This window comes from Myxocyprinus asiaticus, chromosome 44 (genome assembly GCF_019703515.2).
Source record: "Myxocyprinus asiaticus isolate MX2 ecotype Aquarium Trade chromosome 44, UBuf_Myxa_2, whole genome shotgun sequence".
NCBI classification, from domain to species: Eukaryota; Metazoa; Chordata; class Actinopteri; order Cypriniformes; family Catostomidae; genus Myxocyprinus; species Myxocyprinus asiaticus.
The window spans coordinates 22,337,440-22,358,106 of NC_059387.1; the positions used below are offsets into that span (position 1 = coordinate 22,337,440).

At 36.6% G+C, this 20,667-nt stretch overlaps 1 protein-coding gene across 3 annotated transcripts in view; it reads right to left on the reverse strand.

Annotated features, from left to right (window-relative positions):
• The window catches only part of LOC127434765 (catenin delta-2-like), a 426,842-nt gene that overhangs the window by 20,559 nt on the left and 385,616 nt on the right, over positions 1-20,667 (reverse strand). For all 3 annotated transcript variants that reach the window (XM_051687724.1, XM_051687723.1, XM_051687725.1), the window contains 3 exons: positions 19,776-19,926; positions 9,526-9,751; positions 4,650-4,734 (listed from right to left, as the gene is read on the reverse strand). In XM_051687724.1, the coding sequence (XP_051543684.1) occupies positions 4,650-4,734; positions 9,526-9,751; positions 19,776-19,926 (462 nt within the window). The remainder of the gene's footprint in view (positions 1-4,649; positions 4,735-9,525; positions 9,752-19,775; positions 19,927-20,667) is intronic.

Genomic DNA, 20,667 nt, shown 5'->3' on the forward strand with positions numbered 1-20,667 from the left:
GCTTCCTGGGCACAAGGCCATTGCTCATCGCTCAGGGAGATGTCTGGCAGCGCAAACTGCTCCTTGTCTTCTACTCCTTTTTTATTTTCCCTCTTCTCTCCCTTCTGTCATACAACCCCAAAAAAGAAGAATCATGCCTCAGGTGGCCAGACTCATCCAATTGACACCTTTCATATCAACAGTGGGAGAAAGAAACACGTCCACATGGAGCGACTGTCATTATGCACTCATGAGATGAGGGACAGTGGCTCTAAAAATGTTAATAATAGCAATCTCTTTCTTGCTGCCCTTTGCTTAGTACCATCCCTTGTGACATTTCCAGGGCTCAGTTGGGCCAGTTGAGGAAGCAGGTTAGTTTGAGGGGTATTAAAGAATCTTAACAAACCCAGACGGGAGCGGGTGGACTGTCTATACTATACTTCAGAAATTAGGGAGTTAGGGAAGGGGAAAGAGAGAGACAGAAAGGAGATAGTAGCTTGGTTCCAAAATCTAGTCTCGCTGCCTGATTCCATAGATAGGCAACTGCCTTCTTAAGGGTGCCGTTTACACCACTGACACCATCTGTGCAGTTTTTCAATAGTTTTTTTTTCCATGTGAATATACACTAGATGGATATCTTTGGCTGCTGTGTGTACAGTATGTTACAGCTGTTTTTTCAGCTTCTCCTGCAGGAACTATGTGTTTTTCAGATGGCATGTCAGGTTAGAAAGTTAACCTTTTTTTAAAGTGAACTTTTTAACTGCTCAAAACAGACCGCAACTGCACACTAAGTAAATAGCCTTTCAGATGCTATACTCAACTCGCAATTGATTTCAACAGAGTTAGATGTTAGCATATTGCTAAGCTATCGGCACAATACTCTAATAAGCGTAAAAATGCACAACAAACACAAATATTGGGTATAATAATTAGGGCTGTCTATAAAAAAGTTACATAATTTATCATGTCCCCAGACCATAATAAGGAATATTCCTACCATTGTAGCAATTCAATCTTGAAGTACCACCTGTTTTCAGCAGGGGGCAGTAAGTGAAACTCCTGCTGTTTAGGCAACATGTAGCTGTGCAGACAACAAACCACACTCAGATATTCAAAGACAGCTAGTGGAGAGTGGATCTCGAGATGTGTTTATGTTATAAGCTAGGGTGACCATACATCCTCTTTTTCCCGGACATGTCCTCTTTTTCGACCTTAAAAAAGCGTCCGGCAGGGATTTCTAAATTGCGAAAATGTCCGGGATTTGGCTTTAGTTGCATTATGATGTGCATCTGGTCTAATACTTTTGTGTGTGCCTACATATATGCATTGCTTTAACCCCTCATTGTAAGTCCTGCCTTCTCGCACACCAATTGGTCGATTATAAGAGGATTGCAGCAACTATTGGCCAAATTCCTGCCTGTCAATCTCTCCGTGAACGCGCGAAGCGCTGTTGTGTTTGGCATCAAACAGTTGCTTGACAGTAGCAGCAAATGACAGCTGAGTGGAAACAATTCCCAAACGAAAGTGCAAATTTACAGAAGATTTGCACAAAAAATTCCCATGCTTTCGTCCAGGTCGAGATCCGTGGGAAGCAGAATATATGACATGTAAAGCTGGCACTTATGTGTCAGTTCCTAATAAAGGTGCAAGTGATTTAGAAGCACACATTAGCTCTGTGAAGCATAAAGGGTCAGCAAAAGGTGAAAGTTCATCAGGTAAATTAACGGACTACTTTTTGTGACCAGGTAAAATTGTTATCACATTGATTCATTTTCCATGACTCATGGCATCAAATATTGTATTTTAGTACATGGACATTCAAAAGAATGTTATTTTTTTTATATTTATGTTATGCTAATAGAGTGGCTTTTTCACTGTATTAAAGTTTTCATTCATAGTAACACTGTTTTGAACCCTATTATTCCACCCCACCCCAACCCCCCCTTTTTGGAAAACCAGAATATGGTCACCCTATATAAGCCTATCATTGTGTAAATAAACAATATATTGCCTTCAAAAGCTAATTTTTGTATTGTAATTATCTGAATTATTATATTTATAAAATATATTATATTAGTAATCATTTAAATAACTATAATTATTTAATAATTATATATTGAAATATTGTTAAGGGCCTTTCTCAAGAAATATTTATATATCCAACTTAATTGCGAATAACTCAATTAATTAATCGGCATATCACGTAATTAATTAATTCTTATTAAGGTTAAGTTCTTATTACACTGAACTATTTTTTATTGATACTTATCTGTATTATATGAAATTAAACAACGTGCCATGAATAGAGCATAACACAGGTCTGTCGAAAGTTATTGTTCTTTTTAACGTGACATGGCTTCCAAATAAATCAGTGCTCTGGCGCAAGATGCTGAAAAACCAGTGAGACGCAGCACAATGGTGAAAGCATCATGGATGCAGATGGATTCAGAAACATGTTCAGTGTGAACAGCTCCTTAGAATTTGGCCAAAAGAGTAGTAATACTTCTGTACAACAGAATAATAATAAATATGCTACCTAACTTTTGGATCAGCTTGTGCATCATAAGCGTGCCTAGTTGCCGTAAAATACTGTCTCTTTAGGCTGCTTACTAGGTTTTGTAACAGAGCGCATGAGGGAGTGATTTAGAGAGCTCTATCCCATAACAAAATCAATGTGTGCACTGTATATAATAAGCAAAACTGTGGACTTAATGACTTCAGCCTCTCTGATGATGATGCATTTGAAACTCAGGCTGTCCTCCATGCCCTTGACCTTGTCACTTTATCTGTGTCAGCTAAAGCGTGTGTGCAGCTGTTCGATAACCAGCCTCAAGGCGGCATGCGAACACTACACAGCCATTCAATTTCTTCCTGAACCTGTGAGTGCTATGGACTTTTATTCAATATTATTTATAGATATTTAGACAGCTAGCATAATGAGGATTGCTATTCTATATAATTATTCTCTTTCATTATAATCATTGTACATTACCTTCATTTTGTCTAATGCTCTTAATATATAAAAAGACAGAGAGGGCAATTAATACTATGTGCACATGAAATTAGAGTTTGTAATAACATTGGTTTTGATAGCAACAAGCTCAGCAGGGTAAACTTTTAAACATCTATAATTACATATCGTAAGACAAATTTTCCAACTCTGCATCAAGCAGGCATTGTGAATCCAGAGTGCGGCGAGTTCTCACCAGCACAGTTCAGAGAAAGGACATGTCCATCTGGAGATTGTGAAGGCATTTATGTAGACACACTTCTGAACTCATCTCAGCAGTGAAGCCAGTCGGCTCGTGGCCTTTTCTCATCTCTAAAGGTCAACGTAGCATCCATTGCCATCTCCACAGGCTGTAATTCTGCAGTGCTGCTTTTTGGAGAGCAGTGTGGTCAAAGCGTCACAATACAGGTCTGGGACGTTTCTACCCACCCACTATCATATCTGTCAGGGTGGAGATTGCTCACTGAAACGGAACGGTGTGTTCGCAGAGTCTGGGGGATTTCAGTGCTTGTTGGGGGATAGTGGTCTGTCACCAGGCAGCACAGTTGTATTTGCATCTCCACACAAATTAGGGCTTGCACGACTACTCATTTTAACTTGTCGACAAGTTGTCCAGAAAAGTAGGTGACTTTCTGCACAAAACTGATGTCACACAGCTACACGGGGTCACAGACTGCATACAGAGGAATATTCTTCCTACTATCACCAAGTACAGTTTAGAATAAGCAGAACTTGTGTTGTGTGAAAAGAGTCTAGTCGACTAGTGGCAGAACTAATCGATTAGTTAACACAGCCTCTAAAACACAGACACACTTACCACATACAACCCTGTAATTTCCTTTCCCATCCTCTTCTCACTTTTTAATAGCTCATTTGGGAACATTTGTCTTTTTTGTGTTAGTCCTTTTAACAATGTCGGTCTGACCTCATTAAGGTTTAAGAGGTCTTAGTCATTACTTTGGCTATTTGTTGCCATTTCAAGCTCTATTTAAACATAACCAGAGCAGTCTAGCTATATGTAAATAGGTTAATTCCCATTTTCTAATTTTAATTTCCATGTGCACACAGTATATTTAATAGTCCCAAAGGTTAGCTAAAAAAGGTTGATAATTAAAAATAAGTTTGTTTGGTAAGTCAACTTTTAATTGCTACTCTACAGGAATATGGGAACATTTATACAAGGTCTCTTCACATCAGTCTATTTGTAATGTTAAGTACGTACAATGTGTTCCTCTGAATGAAGTCAGCACTAGCCAAGGCCAGAGTTTGCCTGAATAATCTGTGAGTGAGTCGTGAAAAAAAGCTGAATAGAGATGCACAATAGTGAGTGCACAAGGTGCAACAAACACTTATTAAATGGAAATATCTCTACAGCCTGGCCGTTATTGCTCAATAGAGCATTCTTTGCAAGTCACAGTGGATTAACGTTCACAGTCGGCTGCAAGGTGTCATGCTGAATAAACAGTAGACCACAGCAATGATTGTTTAGGTACAAAAATACTTCCCACCATTTTTCATTCCAAATATTTTGTCTAAAGTTAAAACACAAATATTGTGGGAAGGATAGCTGTGTGAGAACAGTAAGGATGCTAATTTGACTCCTCAAGTTGGGACGGATGAAGCGGGACACAGCCGTCATGAGCGAAAGCAAGTCTCCTACCTTCTTATAAAGGCTCCGGAGATCTCTGTACTGCCACATGCTACTGAGAACCTGAGATGCTGCCTTTACCACTTTAGGTGAGTGTCTGTTTGAGAGAGAGAGAGAAGAGAAAACAGATGTAGAGTCTCAGAAAGAGATTCAGTTCAATAAAGGGGCATTCATTTCAACATTAATCATACATTTTGAATTCATTTTAGTCATTCATTACAACATACGCAAATGTATCTAAAGTCTTTTGAAAGGATGTAGTATTCAAAACGATAAAAGCACTTATCAGGAAAAAATGCACGACACTAATAAGAAAACATGCAGTGAAAAAGGGTTTAGACATGCTTTTTCTTTAGTAAACACACACATACTTTTGATGTTTGATGCTTGATGGATGACAATCATTTATTTGGAAATCTTGCTTGCTTCTACGTATATTCTAGCTGAAGATCTTAAAGGAACATTCCGGTTTTAATTCAAGTTAAGTTCAATCGACTGCATTTGTGGCATAATGTTAGTGACCACAAAAACTGTAACATTTTAAACAACTTTACAGCTAAAGTAATACACAAATTTAAACAGAATTAATGCAAGTCCTTTTATAAAATTATAAGCTTCACATTTCAACTTTCACCATTCACTTTCAATGAAATCGCCTCATATTACGAAAATATTAATTGTGGTAATCAACATTATGCCATAAATGCTGTCGATAGAGTGTAACTGGTACTGAACCAGGAATATTCCTTTAATCAAACACAAATCTACAGTATATCTAGATTGGTACTGTCATCCATTGACTTTTTGGTAGCATTTTATTTTACAGTGTTGTTCAACATTTACAAATTATTTAATTATTAAAACTACATTAAAACTATAGTTATTTATAGGAACTTACCCTAAACCTAACCCCAGCCCTAAACTTTACCCATATTAAGTACATGTATATCTAATATTACTAAGTACTTTCTTGGTTAAATACACTGTAAGTATACTGAAAGTACACATACTGTAAAAAAACAAGTTCACCCATTTTTAAAAAAACATTTTCAGTTTCAAGAATTTGTGAATGAAGGGTTGTTTTCACAAATTTAAAAAAAGCTTTTCGCCTTTTTGCCATGTAGTCTCTTATGAGGTCATAAATCTGCATGTATAATAATTATAAAGAAAGAGCAAAATGCTATTTAGGAGAATTTGTATATGGAGTATAGCATGTTACCCTGCAGGACATGTGAACTTCCCAAAAGTATTTTATGTCTGTAACTAACAAGATACAATATATCAGTATAACAGTGACACATTATGAGACACATCTAAGGTAAATCTTCAAAAATATACTGAAAAACATAATACTGAAACACAATATCCTAACTCAAAAATTTCACACAGGATCAAAATGTCAGGATCAAAATATAACACAGTAGAAAATGAAAGTCCTGTTACATTATTTCTCAGATGACAGCTCCTTTGGAAGCTTTCAGTGCCACAACTGTATTTTCTTCGCTTTCTGTGCAAACATTTCACACGGACAGCAGCCTTTGTTATGATTAACAATGCACCACAAACAATAGAAGAAATCCTTTGGTTCTCAATAATGACACACATTGTTTGACTTTAGCTGATTTGATAGAACAGCTGTGTCTTTTGTCTTGCGCTGAGCAGAGTCAATCTATTTCAGCTCAAAGGACACAATGGAACACTTTCTACTGGCACATGAAATGAAGTTAGAGGCAAATCTTTACTGTCCTAGAGTGAACAAGGCTTTAATAGAGGGAATAAATGCTGCTCATCTTTTATTATAAATAATAAAATGGATTCATAGAGGCTGAGCTGTACATCTGATTTCTGATATTTCTCCCCTAAACATCGATTTTAACATGGTTAAATCTTCATTCAATGCCCTGTCCCTAAACGACACACTGAGCCCTTGGGGTCCTTCTCTGACTCCACATTTGGTGACGTAACGCTGCATAGACATGGGTAGTAGTGTGCTGTAATGTTTGCAACTGTGCTCTTGAACATCATTCTGAATCATAGTATGACAAATTGGACACACTACAGCAGAGTTATTTAACTCCACTCCTGGAGGACCAGAGTCCTGCATAGGATTGCTCTAACCCTAATCAAAACACCTGAATCAAGGATTGATCTAATCTTCAGGATTGCTTGCCATAGTTATAAATCAATTGATTGTTTCCATACTGTATACTGAGGAACAGGTACCCAAGTAACTTGTCCCTTTGATGACCTCTCGATAGGAAGCTGTAAGCAGCTGTCATCTCCATATTGGCTAGTACAGGGTGGGCACATGGTATGAATAGTGATGAGAGTCAGACTAATGTCTTTGACAGTATGCATCCTGACTCAAGCAGAGGAGTGAGAGTCATCACTCACTTAATGTCAGGCTGGCTAGACATGGACCTTAGAACCAATGCAGCCTTCCGTGCTTTCTGAATTATACTAATTCCCACTTCTGAAGTTGTAATTACGTAAAGCACGTTATGTTCAAGTGCCTTTTTTGTTGGAAACATGGAGGATGACTGGTTCATTCATGTATATTTCTTGAATCTTCTCCCAACTCTGAAACTTGGGTATCAAAATTAATACAGAGTTTCCCAGTCGTAATCCCAATTTGAGGGGGCGTTCATGTGTACTTCAGTATAGGAAACTCATATTTACAATAATTCCGATAGGAGATGAAGGCAGCATTAGGGCTGGGCAATATTTTGAAAGCTATAAAATTATGCAAATGTTGCGATGATTTTCTGGTGCTTTTTATTTGGCCACTACATTTCCTAAAAAGCCTACATTAGACAAATTCATCCATCAGGGCTGCACAATTAATCAAGCAAAAGGCTGTGATTTCATTATTTGAATACATGATTTGTTTGCGCTTCAGAGTGAATGGGTAATGGCCTGTTCTCTGTGCATGCGTGGGGCTCATGATACGCTGTTTTTAGCAGGCTCCGAGCATTTTGTGTGCATTGTGAAAGTGTTGCAGGTTCACAAATTCATGCAATTCCAACCATTTGTATTTGCTAGAAGTTATTATCTATCTACAGAAAAGGAGATGACATTTCACCAGATTTGTAGTGATCAAATGCATTTTCAGTTTCCCTCCAAAATAAAGACTCCAGGCAAAGAAGAAATAAACACAAGAGAAATATTTTTTTGTATTGTAGGCTATAAAAAAAATATAATCCTCATAATAATAATAATAATAATAATAATAATAATAGTCAACTGGGATTTTGTATATTATTAATATTCAAGTGAGTGAAGTGCTGAAACAAAACAAAAAAATGTTTCAGTAAAAATATGTGTAGGTAAATGTTGCTTTTTATTGATATGTTTTGTTTTATATTGGTACATATAAATGAAAATGAATAAATATTATTATATGTGTTAATTTAGCAAAAAACTCTGGAAAACATTCCCTCATTATTTTACTAGATTTTTAGTTCATGCATTAAACATTTTAAATCTACTAAAAATATTTATTTAAAGCCATTTCAGAACAAATACATAATAATCAAGATATATATATAGAATATCGTCAATAGGCTGAAAGATATTCAGATATAATTTTGATATACAGTCCAGCCCTATCTCCAACAGTTATGCCCTTTTCATAAAAGCTGAACACATATCTGTGTAAATCGTTCATGAATCTATTATTATGTAAATGTTTGGTATTGAATATAACATTACAATTTAAGTAAGAATGGTTTAACAAAGAATTTACAGAGTTAAGGCCCATTAACTATATTAATTGGCAGAAGAATTGTTAATGGCGGTTATTTAATATTAATACATTTAATTATGTATTTAAATTGGTGTTTCATCATGTTGCCACTGTTATATAAAAGCAATAATCCACTTGAAGATATAACATTACAGCGATTTTACATGTCCACACTCTGCTTCCCTGGATGCCTAATGACACCTCCACCACCACACTGTGGTACAGTCACTGTATTGCACAGTCTCTTGTGGCTTATTGCTTTATTCTACCTAACTAGGCCATAAGAAGATGGAGCAACTCTTAATTTAGAGCTCTCTGTATACAATAGTGAGAGTAAGTCTATTCCAGGTTTGCTTTTCTTCATTCCAGTTCAGCAAGCACTGACTAAGCGAGTCAAGCTAAGCTTGTTGACTACTTTCTGGATGCATATATGATGCAGCTGAACATCTGTAGACAACGTGGCCTTGAGGCTCATGAAATGCGTATTGAGGTCTGACTCATCGTGTTCATCTCTTTTAAAAGGTGCTGAAAATAAAAGAGGAACCAATTAGCTGGAAAATATCAGTTGTCAAGAGCAAAACGTTCAAAAGTTTCTGGTGAGCAAAATAACTGATAGACCTCAAGGCTAAATACATATTGGCTCATGCAAACACAAGGTGTGATAAATGAGCCTGGTAACATCAGAGATGAGGCCTGACTGTTGGTGCACATATTCTGACACCAATCGACATATTTGAGTCCTGTTCATACTATTTCCTGATCTTTGTCTTTCATCTTCCATCCTCCATTTCCTGTCCTCTCTGCTAAAAAATACAAACAACTAATAACCAAAATAAGGTGGTTTAGTGTTCTTAACTGGTTTAAGCTGGTTTAGCTGGTCTCCATGTTTGGTTGAACTTGTTTAGCTCATCTCCCAGACTAGCCAAGCTGGTGTTCTGCTGATTTAGCTGGTCAGTCTGCTGGTCTCCCAGCCTGGCTAGTGCCCAAAAAAAATTAATAATAAAAAAATAAATCATACTAGACCAGCCTGACCAGATTGGGAGCCAGCTAAGACCAGCAAACCACCTTGGTCTGGTTTAAGCAGTTTTTTTTCTGTAGAACTCTCATCAATAAACAAGTGTCAAAAGGAACAAAGACACATACTTGTCTCCTTTACTCCTAGCAATACCGATGAGCTTTTCGATGCCACCAGCGTCTCGTAAGGCCTTGGCGTTCTCCATGTTCTTGGTGATGACCTCATGTAGGGCACAGCATATAGCTGTAACTGTGTCATCGCACATGGTTTTACCCGCTGTGCTGTTGGTGGTGCCCCCGCTAGCATTGCTTCCGCCCGGCAGGCGATGTACGAGGTCCCGCATTGCGTATTTACCTGAGGAGAAAGTGCGAGTGAGAGACAAAGAAAGAAAGAATGAAGAGAAAAAAGTGTAAATAAGGACTTGCTGATTAGCACTGGAATAATTATGATAGTCATGGTCACACCTCTTAGTCAGTGCAACTATTGTGCTTCGATTTATTCTACTATTTATTTTGCGATTTAAGTACAACAACACAAGAACTGTGACAATTTAAGAGTGCTAGACGTGTCATCATGGGATGTTCTGAGTTTAATGTGGATATGACTCATGATATTTGAGTAAAGAAAAAAACTATGCGAAAGTGAGAAAAAACCGACAGCAGGGAATGTGTAATTAAAACTGACTTGGCAGCACTCAGACAGCACTGATCAAAAAGAACTTGACCAAAGGGAGAACAATATGAGTCTTGAGTTTCTGTGTGTTTGTATGTGTGAAAGTGAAACACGAGGCAAATTTGTACGGCAACACAACACACTGATATTAAGAGCTAAAAAAAACACAGATTTTGACTGCTCTTTGCTTACAAATATCATTGTTGTCCATGTATTCATTTGAATAGTCAAATCCACAAACACAATACACACACATCAGTCACAACATAGGCAACTCAAAGTATTTTTGTCATTCAATTCTCCTGTATTCCACACCAGGGGTGATTTTAGAATTTTAGCCCCTTATCAGACAATGAGAAGCAGTGTAAGAGGCCACAAGTTTACAACTTGCTAGACTGACAACTTTTTGTTTTTTAATTGCAACTGGAAATTTAATTGCAAATTGCATCTGTTTGTAGGTAATGTAAATGAGTGACAGGGGCACATTTTGTTGCATTTTATGAAGAATATCTAAGAAATTAAGAATGCGCCAATGTGATTATCTATGATTCAGCTCTTTGGGCCATTTGTCCGATTCGCACAACATTTGGTAAATATCAAGAGATGCTCCAGACAAAAGGTTATCAAAAGGAATTTCATTCATTTAATTGTTTAGAATATATGAGCCCATACATTTTTTGTTTAGTTTTTTTTTTGCCTGTATTTGTGGCAAATTTCCTAGGTGGTGTTATAATGTTATAAAACCTAATTGTGCAACTATGATCAAGCAAGTTGAAATCTGACATCAAAACAATTCACAGCATCCATAGGATCTATTCTTTTCAAATTTGGTCATGTTCTCCTCCCATGTGCTTGGACCTCTATGATCGCCATTTTCAGCTATATTTAATTTTGTTCTTCTTTTGCTGCTTCAAAGGAATTTAAAGTCTGGCAGAAAGTAAAGAAACACAAATGACCTTGTCTATTAAAAAAATAAGAAACAAAAAATATATAAAAAAGCATAAATTGTAATGAATGTTTCTGGTCTTATTGTGCATGAATAACATTGGTCAATCTTATTCCAAATAAAATTAATAAAAATGTTTGCCTTTAGAATCTTTTATCGAAATGTAATGCTCTAAGGAGACTTTTTTTTATTTTTGGCTGAGGCCAACAAGCCACCTTATTTATCAACCTCTCTCTTCCAACCATCTGGTTTCATTCTGATATATAATGCCCACTTTTCACTTTTCCATATCGGATTCATTTCACTTTGTAGTTGATAAAACCAAGTCACAACCTTAATATTTTCTTGTTAAATACTCTGCGTAACTTGAAAAAACGTCCCATTATGAAGGTAAACTTCTTGCGAACTGTGTTTCATGTTGACTTTAAGCGGAGCTGAGAGTACTACACTCTAAAAGCATTCTGAAATGATCACAAATTACTAATATATGAGCACCCAAGAGTTGGGGGATGTATACAATTTTTTGAAAGATAAATGCTGAAGTTCATATGCACCATAGTTGACCAAAGTTGTCAGGTCACACATAATTTTACTATGATGTCTCAAACATACACACACACATATTACCAACACACCTCAATCTATCTTAATCTGGATCCCACAGAGGTAAAACAGGTGAAGTGTGGGATGTTTTCAGTCCAGTTTTGGCTTTATTATCATCATGAATTCCTAGATTTCATGATTATGAGTAATAACAAGCTTAGGACTCTTCCATACAAGCTGTTGATTTTCAAGAGCATCAAGTACTGCAAACTGGACAAATTTAAATCTGAACACCACGTGAGATCTCAAAGTCAGCTTGAGCATCCAACATTGAAAAAAAAATTGGACAAGCGAAAAGGACTTTAAATAACACATTCACACTCCTTGTGATAAATGGAGTCTCTTTATGGACCCAGCCTGATGCAGGGATCCCGCAGATCCTTAAAAAGTCTTAAATTCAGTTTTCCAAAATGTAAGGTCATAAAAAGTCTTAAATGTCTTAAATGATACAACAAAAGTCGTAATTTTTATTTAAAGAGGTCTTAAATTTTGGAGCGGAAAGACAGGATTCGTGATATGATCTAATGTGATTATCAAATTTCAAAAGAATACATAATAATCTAATTAAATAAATGCATGTGCTGCATCCTTCAGAGTGAAAACGTGGCACTGTTGTATTTTCTCCAAGCATGCGGGGGCTTGTGAGTGTTCCCAGCTGTTGTGGAGAAGTTCGCAATCATTAGGCCATATCAGAAATGTATTACAAGCGATTACTATGATCAACTGTTGATGATGATGTAGCGTTGATGAAATATGACAATGTTTACTTTAAACTGTTTACATTGTAGATTACTGTAGGAGAGCACATTTTATTTCCCTTATCTGTTTGAATGAGCAGCTGGAAGCAGTGAAGCACATACATTTCAATGTCCCCGGTGTATTTCAGCCTTTAAAGTTAAAAGTTCCGCACTACGAACAAAATATTTGTTTCCCCTAGTTATTGGTATTTTAGTTGCACCATAAACTGCATCTGCAATTTAATTAAATTTGGACTCTATTTGTAGCCTCTGTCTGGCCCTCCCCATCACAGGAAGGAAAGACTAAGAACATTTAATATATGCTACCAATTTTACAAACTATTGGCAGATTAATTGCCATTCTTTCAACACATTGTCATATCAGCAAAATCCAATATCGGTTGACCTCTAATTTGTATTTATTTATATAATGGTACATAAACCAATTTTAATGTTTGTATTTGTGGAAAACATGTCTTGAGTATTTTAAACTTGCATATATCCTACCCTGTTTTACTGATAAGCAATGTTAAGGTCATGTTGAATGTGTGCCCCTGCCTGTTTAAGTAAGAGTCTGTGGTACAAGATTTATTTTGAGATTGTGTTTATTTATTTTTTTGGTATGGGGATAAGTATTAATTTTATTTGTTCAAAACTCTGCAGCAACCCTGTGATGGCGAGATCCAGCGACTGTATATGACTCAAGGCTTACCTTGACTCGCTGGAGTGCCTCATCTATGGGCTCTCGGGAATATGAGGGCTTGCTGGTAATCAGAGGTAAGTGCAGACCCTCCAGCCTATAAAAGCCCATTCTCCCACAAAACAGGCTATCAGCTATACGGCCCTGGGCCATCATCAGCTCCAGAAATATACACGCACCCCCAGACACTTACAAAGAGAGAGATTTGGAACACTGTTCTGTTACTGGTGCTTTTTATACATTAATTCCATGAATTCGATATGCAATGGTTCTCAGCTGCTCTATTATGATAGGGATGTGGACAACAGGCAAAAACAATGTTAAATGAAATTAAAAAAAAAAAAATTATTCATCATATAATCGTGCATAGTTACGATAGCAAAGTAAATTGGCTTTTCAACTTTTAAAAGGGAAGAGAAATGCATCCAATCAAACTATATGCCAAATTAAATTTCTCAGTTTGTAGAAGCTCAAATTAAGCAAGTGCCAAAATGGACAGGTTGTGTGACATGCCCTCATCCTCGAAAACCATGAACAAACTATGCAAGGTAAAGGACACAGGACAACATTAAATACAAGTTAATTTGCAATGAGGATAAACATGGTTTGTGCCCACAACAATGTGTTTTATACTGTTAATTAGTGGCTAATGTTTGATTTTAAGCATATTTTTATTTCTTTATTATTATTATTATTTTTTTTTTACAATATACAGTTTTGGTACTGTGTTGGGTCACCACTTAATGTTTATTGCAAAATCTCTTCCTGGAGCAAAACCAGTTGAGAAACACTGCTGTAAAGAACAATAAGCTGAAAGTGACATTACTTGCTTTTCCTGTCAAAAAAGCATGTACAGGTGGTTAACAAGTTGTACAATGACTGAAATACCATTATATACTTTTATATTAAAGTGGATCCAAATAAAATGAAGAGCATTAATATTCCCCATCAGAGTTCAAAGGGAGTTTGTAAAATGTTCCACGAAGGCCTGAGGGTTCTTGGCTGGTTTTGAAATGTCACGGTGGTGAAAGGCTTTAGGCAGCATCTCTGTGAGCCTTTATCCTGCAATAACATTTAAATGGTTCCATAGAGGTTTTTGTACAGAGCTAACAGTAGATTCAAACCCCATTGGCAGAAAATGGCCAACTTAGATATAAAAAGGGAAGTTTAAACAACAAGGCATTCAAAGACAGACCAAAATTATTCTTAAAGGTTAGGGAGCAAATTAAATTGGAAATCAGCCACTGTGTCGACTATTTGAAAGGGGAATGCCAGGCAGCAAGGCTTTCAAGCATTATATCTCTCTCTATTACCACCTTTGATGTCTGTCGTATTGGATTAAAAGCTAAGGCATCTTCTGAAGACCTGTGGCTTCAATTTAAGCAGAGCCACCTGATGAAGGGGACAGGAGTGATAGAGAGATAGATAGAAAGACTGGATTTGGTTTCCTCGTAGCGTAGACTTTAGGCACTGAGCAGAATGGACTGGCCATAGGGTAAACAGCTATGTTATCTAAAATGAATGTTCCGGGTTCAACACGAGATATGGTCAATCAACAGCATTTGTGGCATAATGTTGATTACCACAAAAAATGATTATATAAACATAAATGAATGTGAATGGGGTAAGTCCATTGTGTGTGTTAAAATACACACTATTTCAAAAGAACAGCCACAAGATGTAAACATTTTATGTGTTTAGTGTGATAAAATTGCTTACTAACCTTATCTGTGTAAAGTTATATCCAATATTACAACTTCATTGTTATGATACATGTCCTACCAGTAAATCACTTTTTTGGGATTTTCAATTTATGACAATAAATTAATGTTAACACATTTAATATGTATGTCTTTTGGCTATACTTTTGCAACAGTGTGTATTTTAAAGTTTATGGACTGGACTGTAATTTGTCATTTTTTTTTCTTTTTTTTTCTGCCAAAATCAACGTAATGCAACAAATGCTGTCGATTGAGCTTAACTTCTAATGAACCCCAGTCCATCTCTGGCCACACAGAAGACGAAGTGTTGATATTCTTACGTGTCATTATTATGAAGCAGCTTTTTTGCTTTGAGACACCTGTATTTCTTTGGAATATCTCCTAATGAAAGAGAGAATACAGATAAAGGAATGGAGAATGGAAAAATGACTGTACGGATGCATGTAAAAAGAGAGGAGATTGGCTACAAACTAAAGAGAAAGAGGAAATCAATTGGTCACAGGCGCACACACACATAAACATATTTCTCTAAAGGCCAGTTAACTGTGCACTCCGCCCTTCTTCCTCTTCCGGTGTAAGTGGGTGGCAAAATGAGTCTTTTAGTTATCAAATCCAGGATGAAACTTTCAGTGATAGATCAGAACTTTTCAAATCCTTCTTCATCAACTGAAATGTCGGACCTTCAATACAAGCCAAGTAAAGCTGGTTGCCAAAGTTATATCACAACTTCAAACATTTCCAATAAATCCACCGAGCTTAGCCTTCAAGACCTCTGAAGAACGAGTCTCATTATCATCCGTTTACCCACACCATTACCCTCCTATTTCAATGCCTGGAGAAGTTTTTCCACCTAAAATGTTTGGAGAGGCATTCAGATTACAAATCAAACTACTCTGTGCCTCATCCAATGCTACCCATAACTTCTGTCTGCATTCACTCGCAGCTGCTGCTTCTGATGTTCTGCATGTTGAAGCACCCTCAAACAGCAGCTTGGGGATTACAGACATTAGCGCTTCTAAATTCAGTCACTGGAACTCAACTGTATCAGTGAGTCACAAAAACCATGGAGAAATATCCATATTTTCTCAAATTCTCAACTCTTATAGAAGTGCTTAAGGTTATGGATTTTATTTTGCTATCTAGGTGTTTTGAGTTTGTGGTAAATCCTCACCTGCAGAACAAGGCAGTGGTTTGTTGTTTTTTTCCAACACCTGCCAATACTGAGTGAATAAAAAAAATAAATACCAACCATAAATATAACAGAGGCCATGAAACTGCATTTTTTGTACCTAATTGCACAAGGTCGGTTGTTGTGTATGGGTATATATATCATGCTATCTATACTAGAGAAAATAAAAATTGTGTACGAAAAAAAAGGGTATTAAAATAATTTCTACGTATGGTCAAAAAGTGTGTTAATATATATTCGTATCTCTCTCTCTCTCTCTGTCTCTCTCTCTCTCTCTCTCTCTCTCTATATATATATATACACACACACACACACACACACAAGCTATGCCTTTTTGAATGTATAAAACTACATCTTTTTGACTTTTGATCATGTATATCTTATATTAGAATATTTACAGAAAGTGTTTGTATTATGAATGATTGCAGAGGTATTGCTTATTGGTATTCAGCACTGATGAATCCCAAAAATATTTTGCCACTGCACTTGGCACATTTTGCACATCTTTTACTTTGTTGGGGACTCTGTATAAATAAATTGAATAGATTTTTTCCTATTTTGAGTGCAAACACATCCTATTTTTTACTTTTGCTTTATTCTATTTTTGAGTCTATGCACCTGGACAATTGGATAATTTTTTAAGCCTGGACTAGTGTTTGGCACAGCATTGTTTGTTACACTGCTATGACAACTAAATAATTACCGTAAGAAAGACACTATAAAAAATAAAGATTATTATTATTATTATATACAGGATGAGCGAGTCTCCTGTGAACCTGCACTCATCAACTGACCCATCATGATTTTGCACCTCATATTTTTGTTTTTGTGGCTTAATGTAACAAAAATTCCACATGTCTCCACATTGGAGAAAAACACACTTTAGGCATCCTCTTATACATTTTCCACTGACATAAAAGTTGTCAGAAGACGTGCAAGATGCGGTGGATGTTTTTTCTTTTTACTTTTATAAAGTAGACTGGTGGTCAGATTATCATTTTTCCAATTCAATTTAAACCATTTAAGGTTGCAGTTCCTCAAAATTATAAGCTAACAATAACAAATTAAATGAGACGTCACCTAAATGTCTCTAAGCATGATCAGGACAAATGCATGAAAGACTACAGCGAAAGGAACACTCTATCTCCATCCATTTTGCTTCCCAAATTCTCTCTCATTCTCTCATAAGGAGATGCTGTAAGGAGCCAAAAATTAACACCACCATAAAGCACTTCTCTCCCCTACCTTCCTTAGCGATGATGTCATCAACCTCAAAAATCCAAAGAGAGGAAGGCAATAATAATAATTAAAAAAAAAACTTTATTCAAGAGAAAAGGTCAGAGCAGAGACAGAGATTAAATTTCTGCTGTACCTAAAGGTTTGTGAATGTCAATGAGCTTTAAAATTTACCCCTTGAGTACCTAAAATCGAAACGCGTCTGCTAAAATTCATACATGTTAAAAAACTTCACAACAAGGCATTTAACAACAAAAGTGCTGCTTGACTATCTGTGAATATTCTGATCTTGCAATGTGCTGTGTGTCTGCACACAGTTTCAAAGCTCCGGGATAAAGGATGGTGCTTTGAAGCAAGGGGGCTAAATTATTTTATACAAACAATCAATCTTCATTTGAATAAAGGATCAAACAGCAGGACTGAATTGGTTATTTACATGCATTTCATGTGCCCGGTTTCTATCCCTGAGCTAAATGTTTATGAGGATTGTAAAATGAGCTCAAATATAGATTCAGTGATCAAACATGTCAAATAAATCATGCATAAAAGGGAGAGACTGTGAGAGAAGATAGAAAAGAAGGACCTTGCATGATTTTACGGCTCTCAAAAGCTTTTGATGGGTAAACCAGTTGAATTAAAACAGCAAGTAGTTTTGAGCTGCCCGTCACTAAGATTATATTTATGTACTATATGTAGTGATGAACTAGCTTTGTCAATGGAAAGTGTCCATTTCCTGTAATAAAAGTACATATATGATATATAGGTGGACTCCAGGTGGTAAACATAAACCAGCTGTTTGGGGAGCAGAGAGGATCCGTTGCCATGGAGATGGCGAGATTCACCAGGGAAACCAAATTTATTAGGGGGTGAGATCAATAGTCTGTTGGTGATGTCAGCAGGAGAATTTCAAATGGTGAGAATCTCAGCGTGAGGTGGAAGGAAGGAAGACAGGAAACAAGTTGTAATTAAGCACCTGATGCGGCGGGTCAGCATGCAGCATTCTGTACACAGCCTACTGGGAATGTGTGGCACAATGGCACAATGGACCACTCCCTGTCATTCACAGTCAGCCCACTGATGCAGTCTCTGATCCTGTCATGCATCATTTAAGGTAATGCAACACTCAACACCTGTTATCTCTGGTTGAAGGTAAGGTCATGTCCCAGATGCAAAAACTTTACAATTCCTGACACATGAATAACAGGGAATAACAAATTATGAATGGGTCATATACCAAACATGGCTAAATAAGCAGGTGTGGATATGGTCATGGTAGAGAGGTATAATTATACCACATTAAAAGGGTACAGGGTCACTTTGTCCCAATTCACCATTGTGTTAATGTGCTGAGAGTAAACATTAGGAGTGACACTAACAGCTGGATGGCTGAACACAATAAGAGATCTACCTGCATGCATTTTCTTTAAGTAGTGTTATGCTTACGGAAACAAAAAATTGCAAATTTTTAGTCAGCAATGTTCACTTTAAAAAACAATGACTATTCCTTTCTATTCACAGGCATAACCTGAGTCCTCTTAACACACTGTCCTAACTCGGAATAACGTGACAAATTGGCAATTGATAAATTGCATCTTTTTCATGTTAATCTAAGTTTTTGTCTTAACCAGATGCAATGCCATAAAGCTTCACGTAAAAAAATATTTAGCTGGTTGTTTGGTTTCTATTTTTGCAGCATCATGCTGGGCAGGTCCCCACAAAGAGAAATGTTATTGGGCCAAAATGAGCTGTATATTACATTTTAAATAGTAAAGGTGAAGTAAGTAATTTTGTGGCACTAGCATCACCAAATGGTATTTCAAAAGATAATGACTGTTTACAAAAAGACAGTCCTGCCCCAACCTCACGCCACTGGTTGAGCCAATGTTGCAATGTGGGCAGGTCGGGATGCTAAAAGCAATGTTTTTAAAGCACCAAAGAGACACTTCTTTTTATATTTTTGGGGACCAATTCAGAATTGTTTTCAATTCACATTATGATGAGATATGAAAAAGTTCTAAAAAGTTCTTTAATTTCAAAAAAATTACACACATCACCAATAAATATGTTCTTACTGGCTGTGATTTTGTCATTTCGCATAATGTTTCAGGTTCATCGAGGACAGAAATATTACTGCACTATTCATTCTCTCACACAAGAGTGTGTATATATATATATATATATATATATATACACACACACACAAAAAAAAAAAAAAAAAATCAAAGCAGTACAAAACAAAACTAGAAAACCAAGAGCACTTCCACAAAGAGCTTCCCGCCAAGTGAAGAATGTGCAAGTGAGCCCTAATGCCTGCTAACCCATTTAAAGTGAAGAGTGGCCAGGAACTGTATAATAATAAAATGACAGTTATCATCTGTTCAGCTGAGAGCTCCGTACGAGCAGTCCTCTTTACTACACTGGTTAAAACACGAGGAACTGGACTCCATTATAGAGAAGCCTAGAGACAACTGTCATTAACCCTGAGTTCCACAAATCCAATGGCTCTGAACTACCTGAAATAATGTGAATGACCAATAAAATAAAAGACAGTCAAGAGGAACTAAAGGAACATACCGATTAACTCTTTATTTCTGACGTCCAAGGCCATGTTTCTGAGTGCAGTGGCGACAGCACACACCACTCGGTCATTGTCTATCCTCAGCAGCTCCACGAGGATAGGCAGACCCTTCTCTTTCCTCACCGCTGCACGGATGTACACCGACCACTTGGGGAGACACACACAAATACACAGGTAAAGGTTTCTATATAAACAGTATATGTTTTTTTTGATGTGTATCCATTATAATTATAAAAGCATCTTTAACTTTTACTAAATACATTCTTTTTTAAATGGTAGTTTTGGCCTTTTTCAATTTACTCATTACATTACAATAGAGAGAAAGGACAGGAAATTATGGGGATGAGAGGTGTGAATTGATTGGGAAATGATGCAAGCCAGACTCAAACATCGCATCGCACTGCACATATGATGTCTTTGCATGATTTATCAAAATATAAAACCAAAAGGCATTTATTTTAAAGAAATACAACACAGACACACTTTAAGCATAACATTACACAAAAAGATGTTAGAAGAAAATAGATATTAGGGCTGTATATCGATTAAAATTTTAATTGAATTAATTACGTTATGCTGGTTAATCAAATTGATCTCAATTCATTGCATATATAAATATTTGCTGAAAAAGACCCTCAAATAACAATAATTCTATATATAATGATTAAATAATTATAAATTGTTATATTTAAATAATTCCTTTTTTTTTTTCTCTCCCCTTTTCTCCCCAATTTGGAATGCCCAATTTCCAATGCACTCTAAGTCCTCATGGTGGCATAGTGACCCGCCTCAATCCATGTGGCGGAGGACGAATCTCAGCTGTCTCCGCGTCTGAGACCGTCAATCCACGCATCTTATCACGTGGCTTGTTGAGTGTGTTACTGTGGA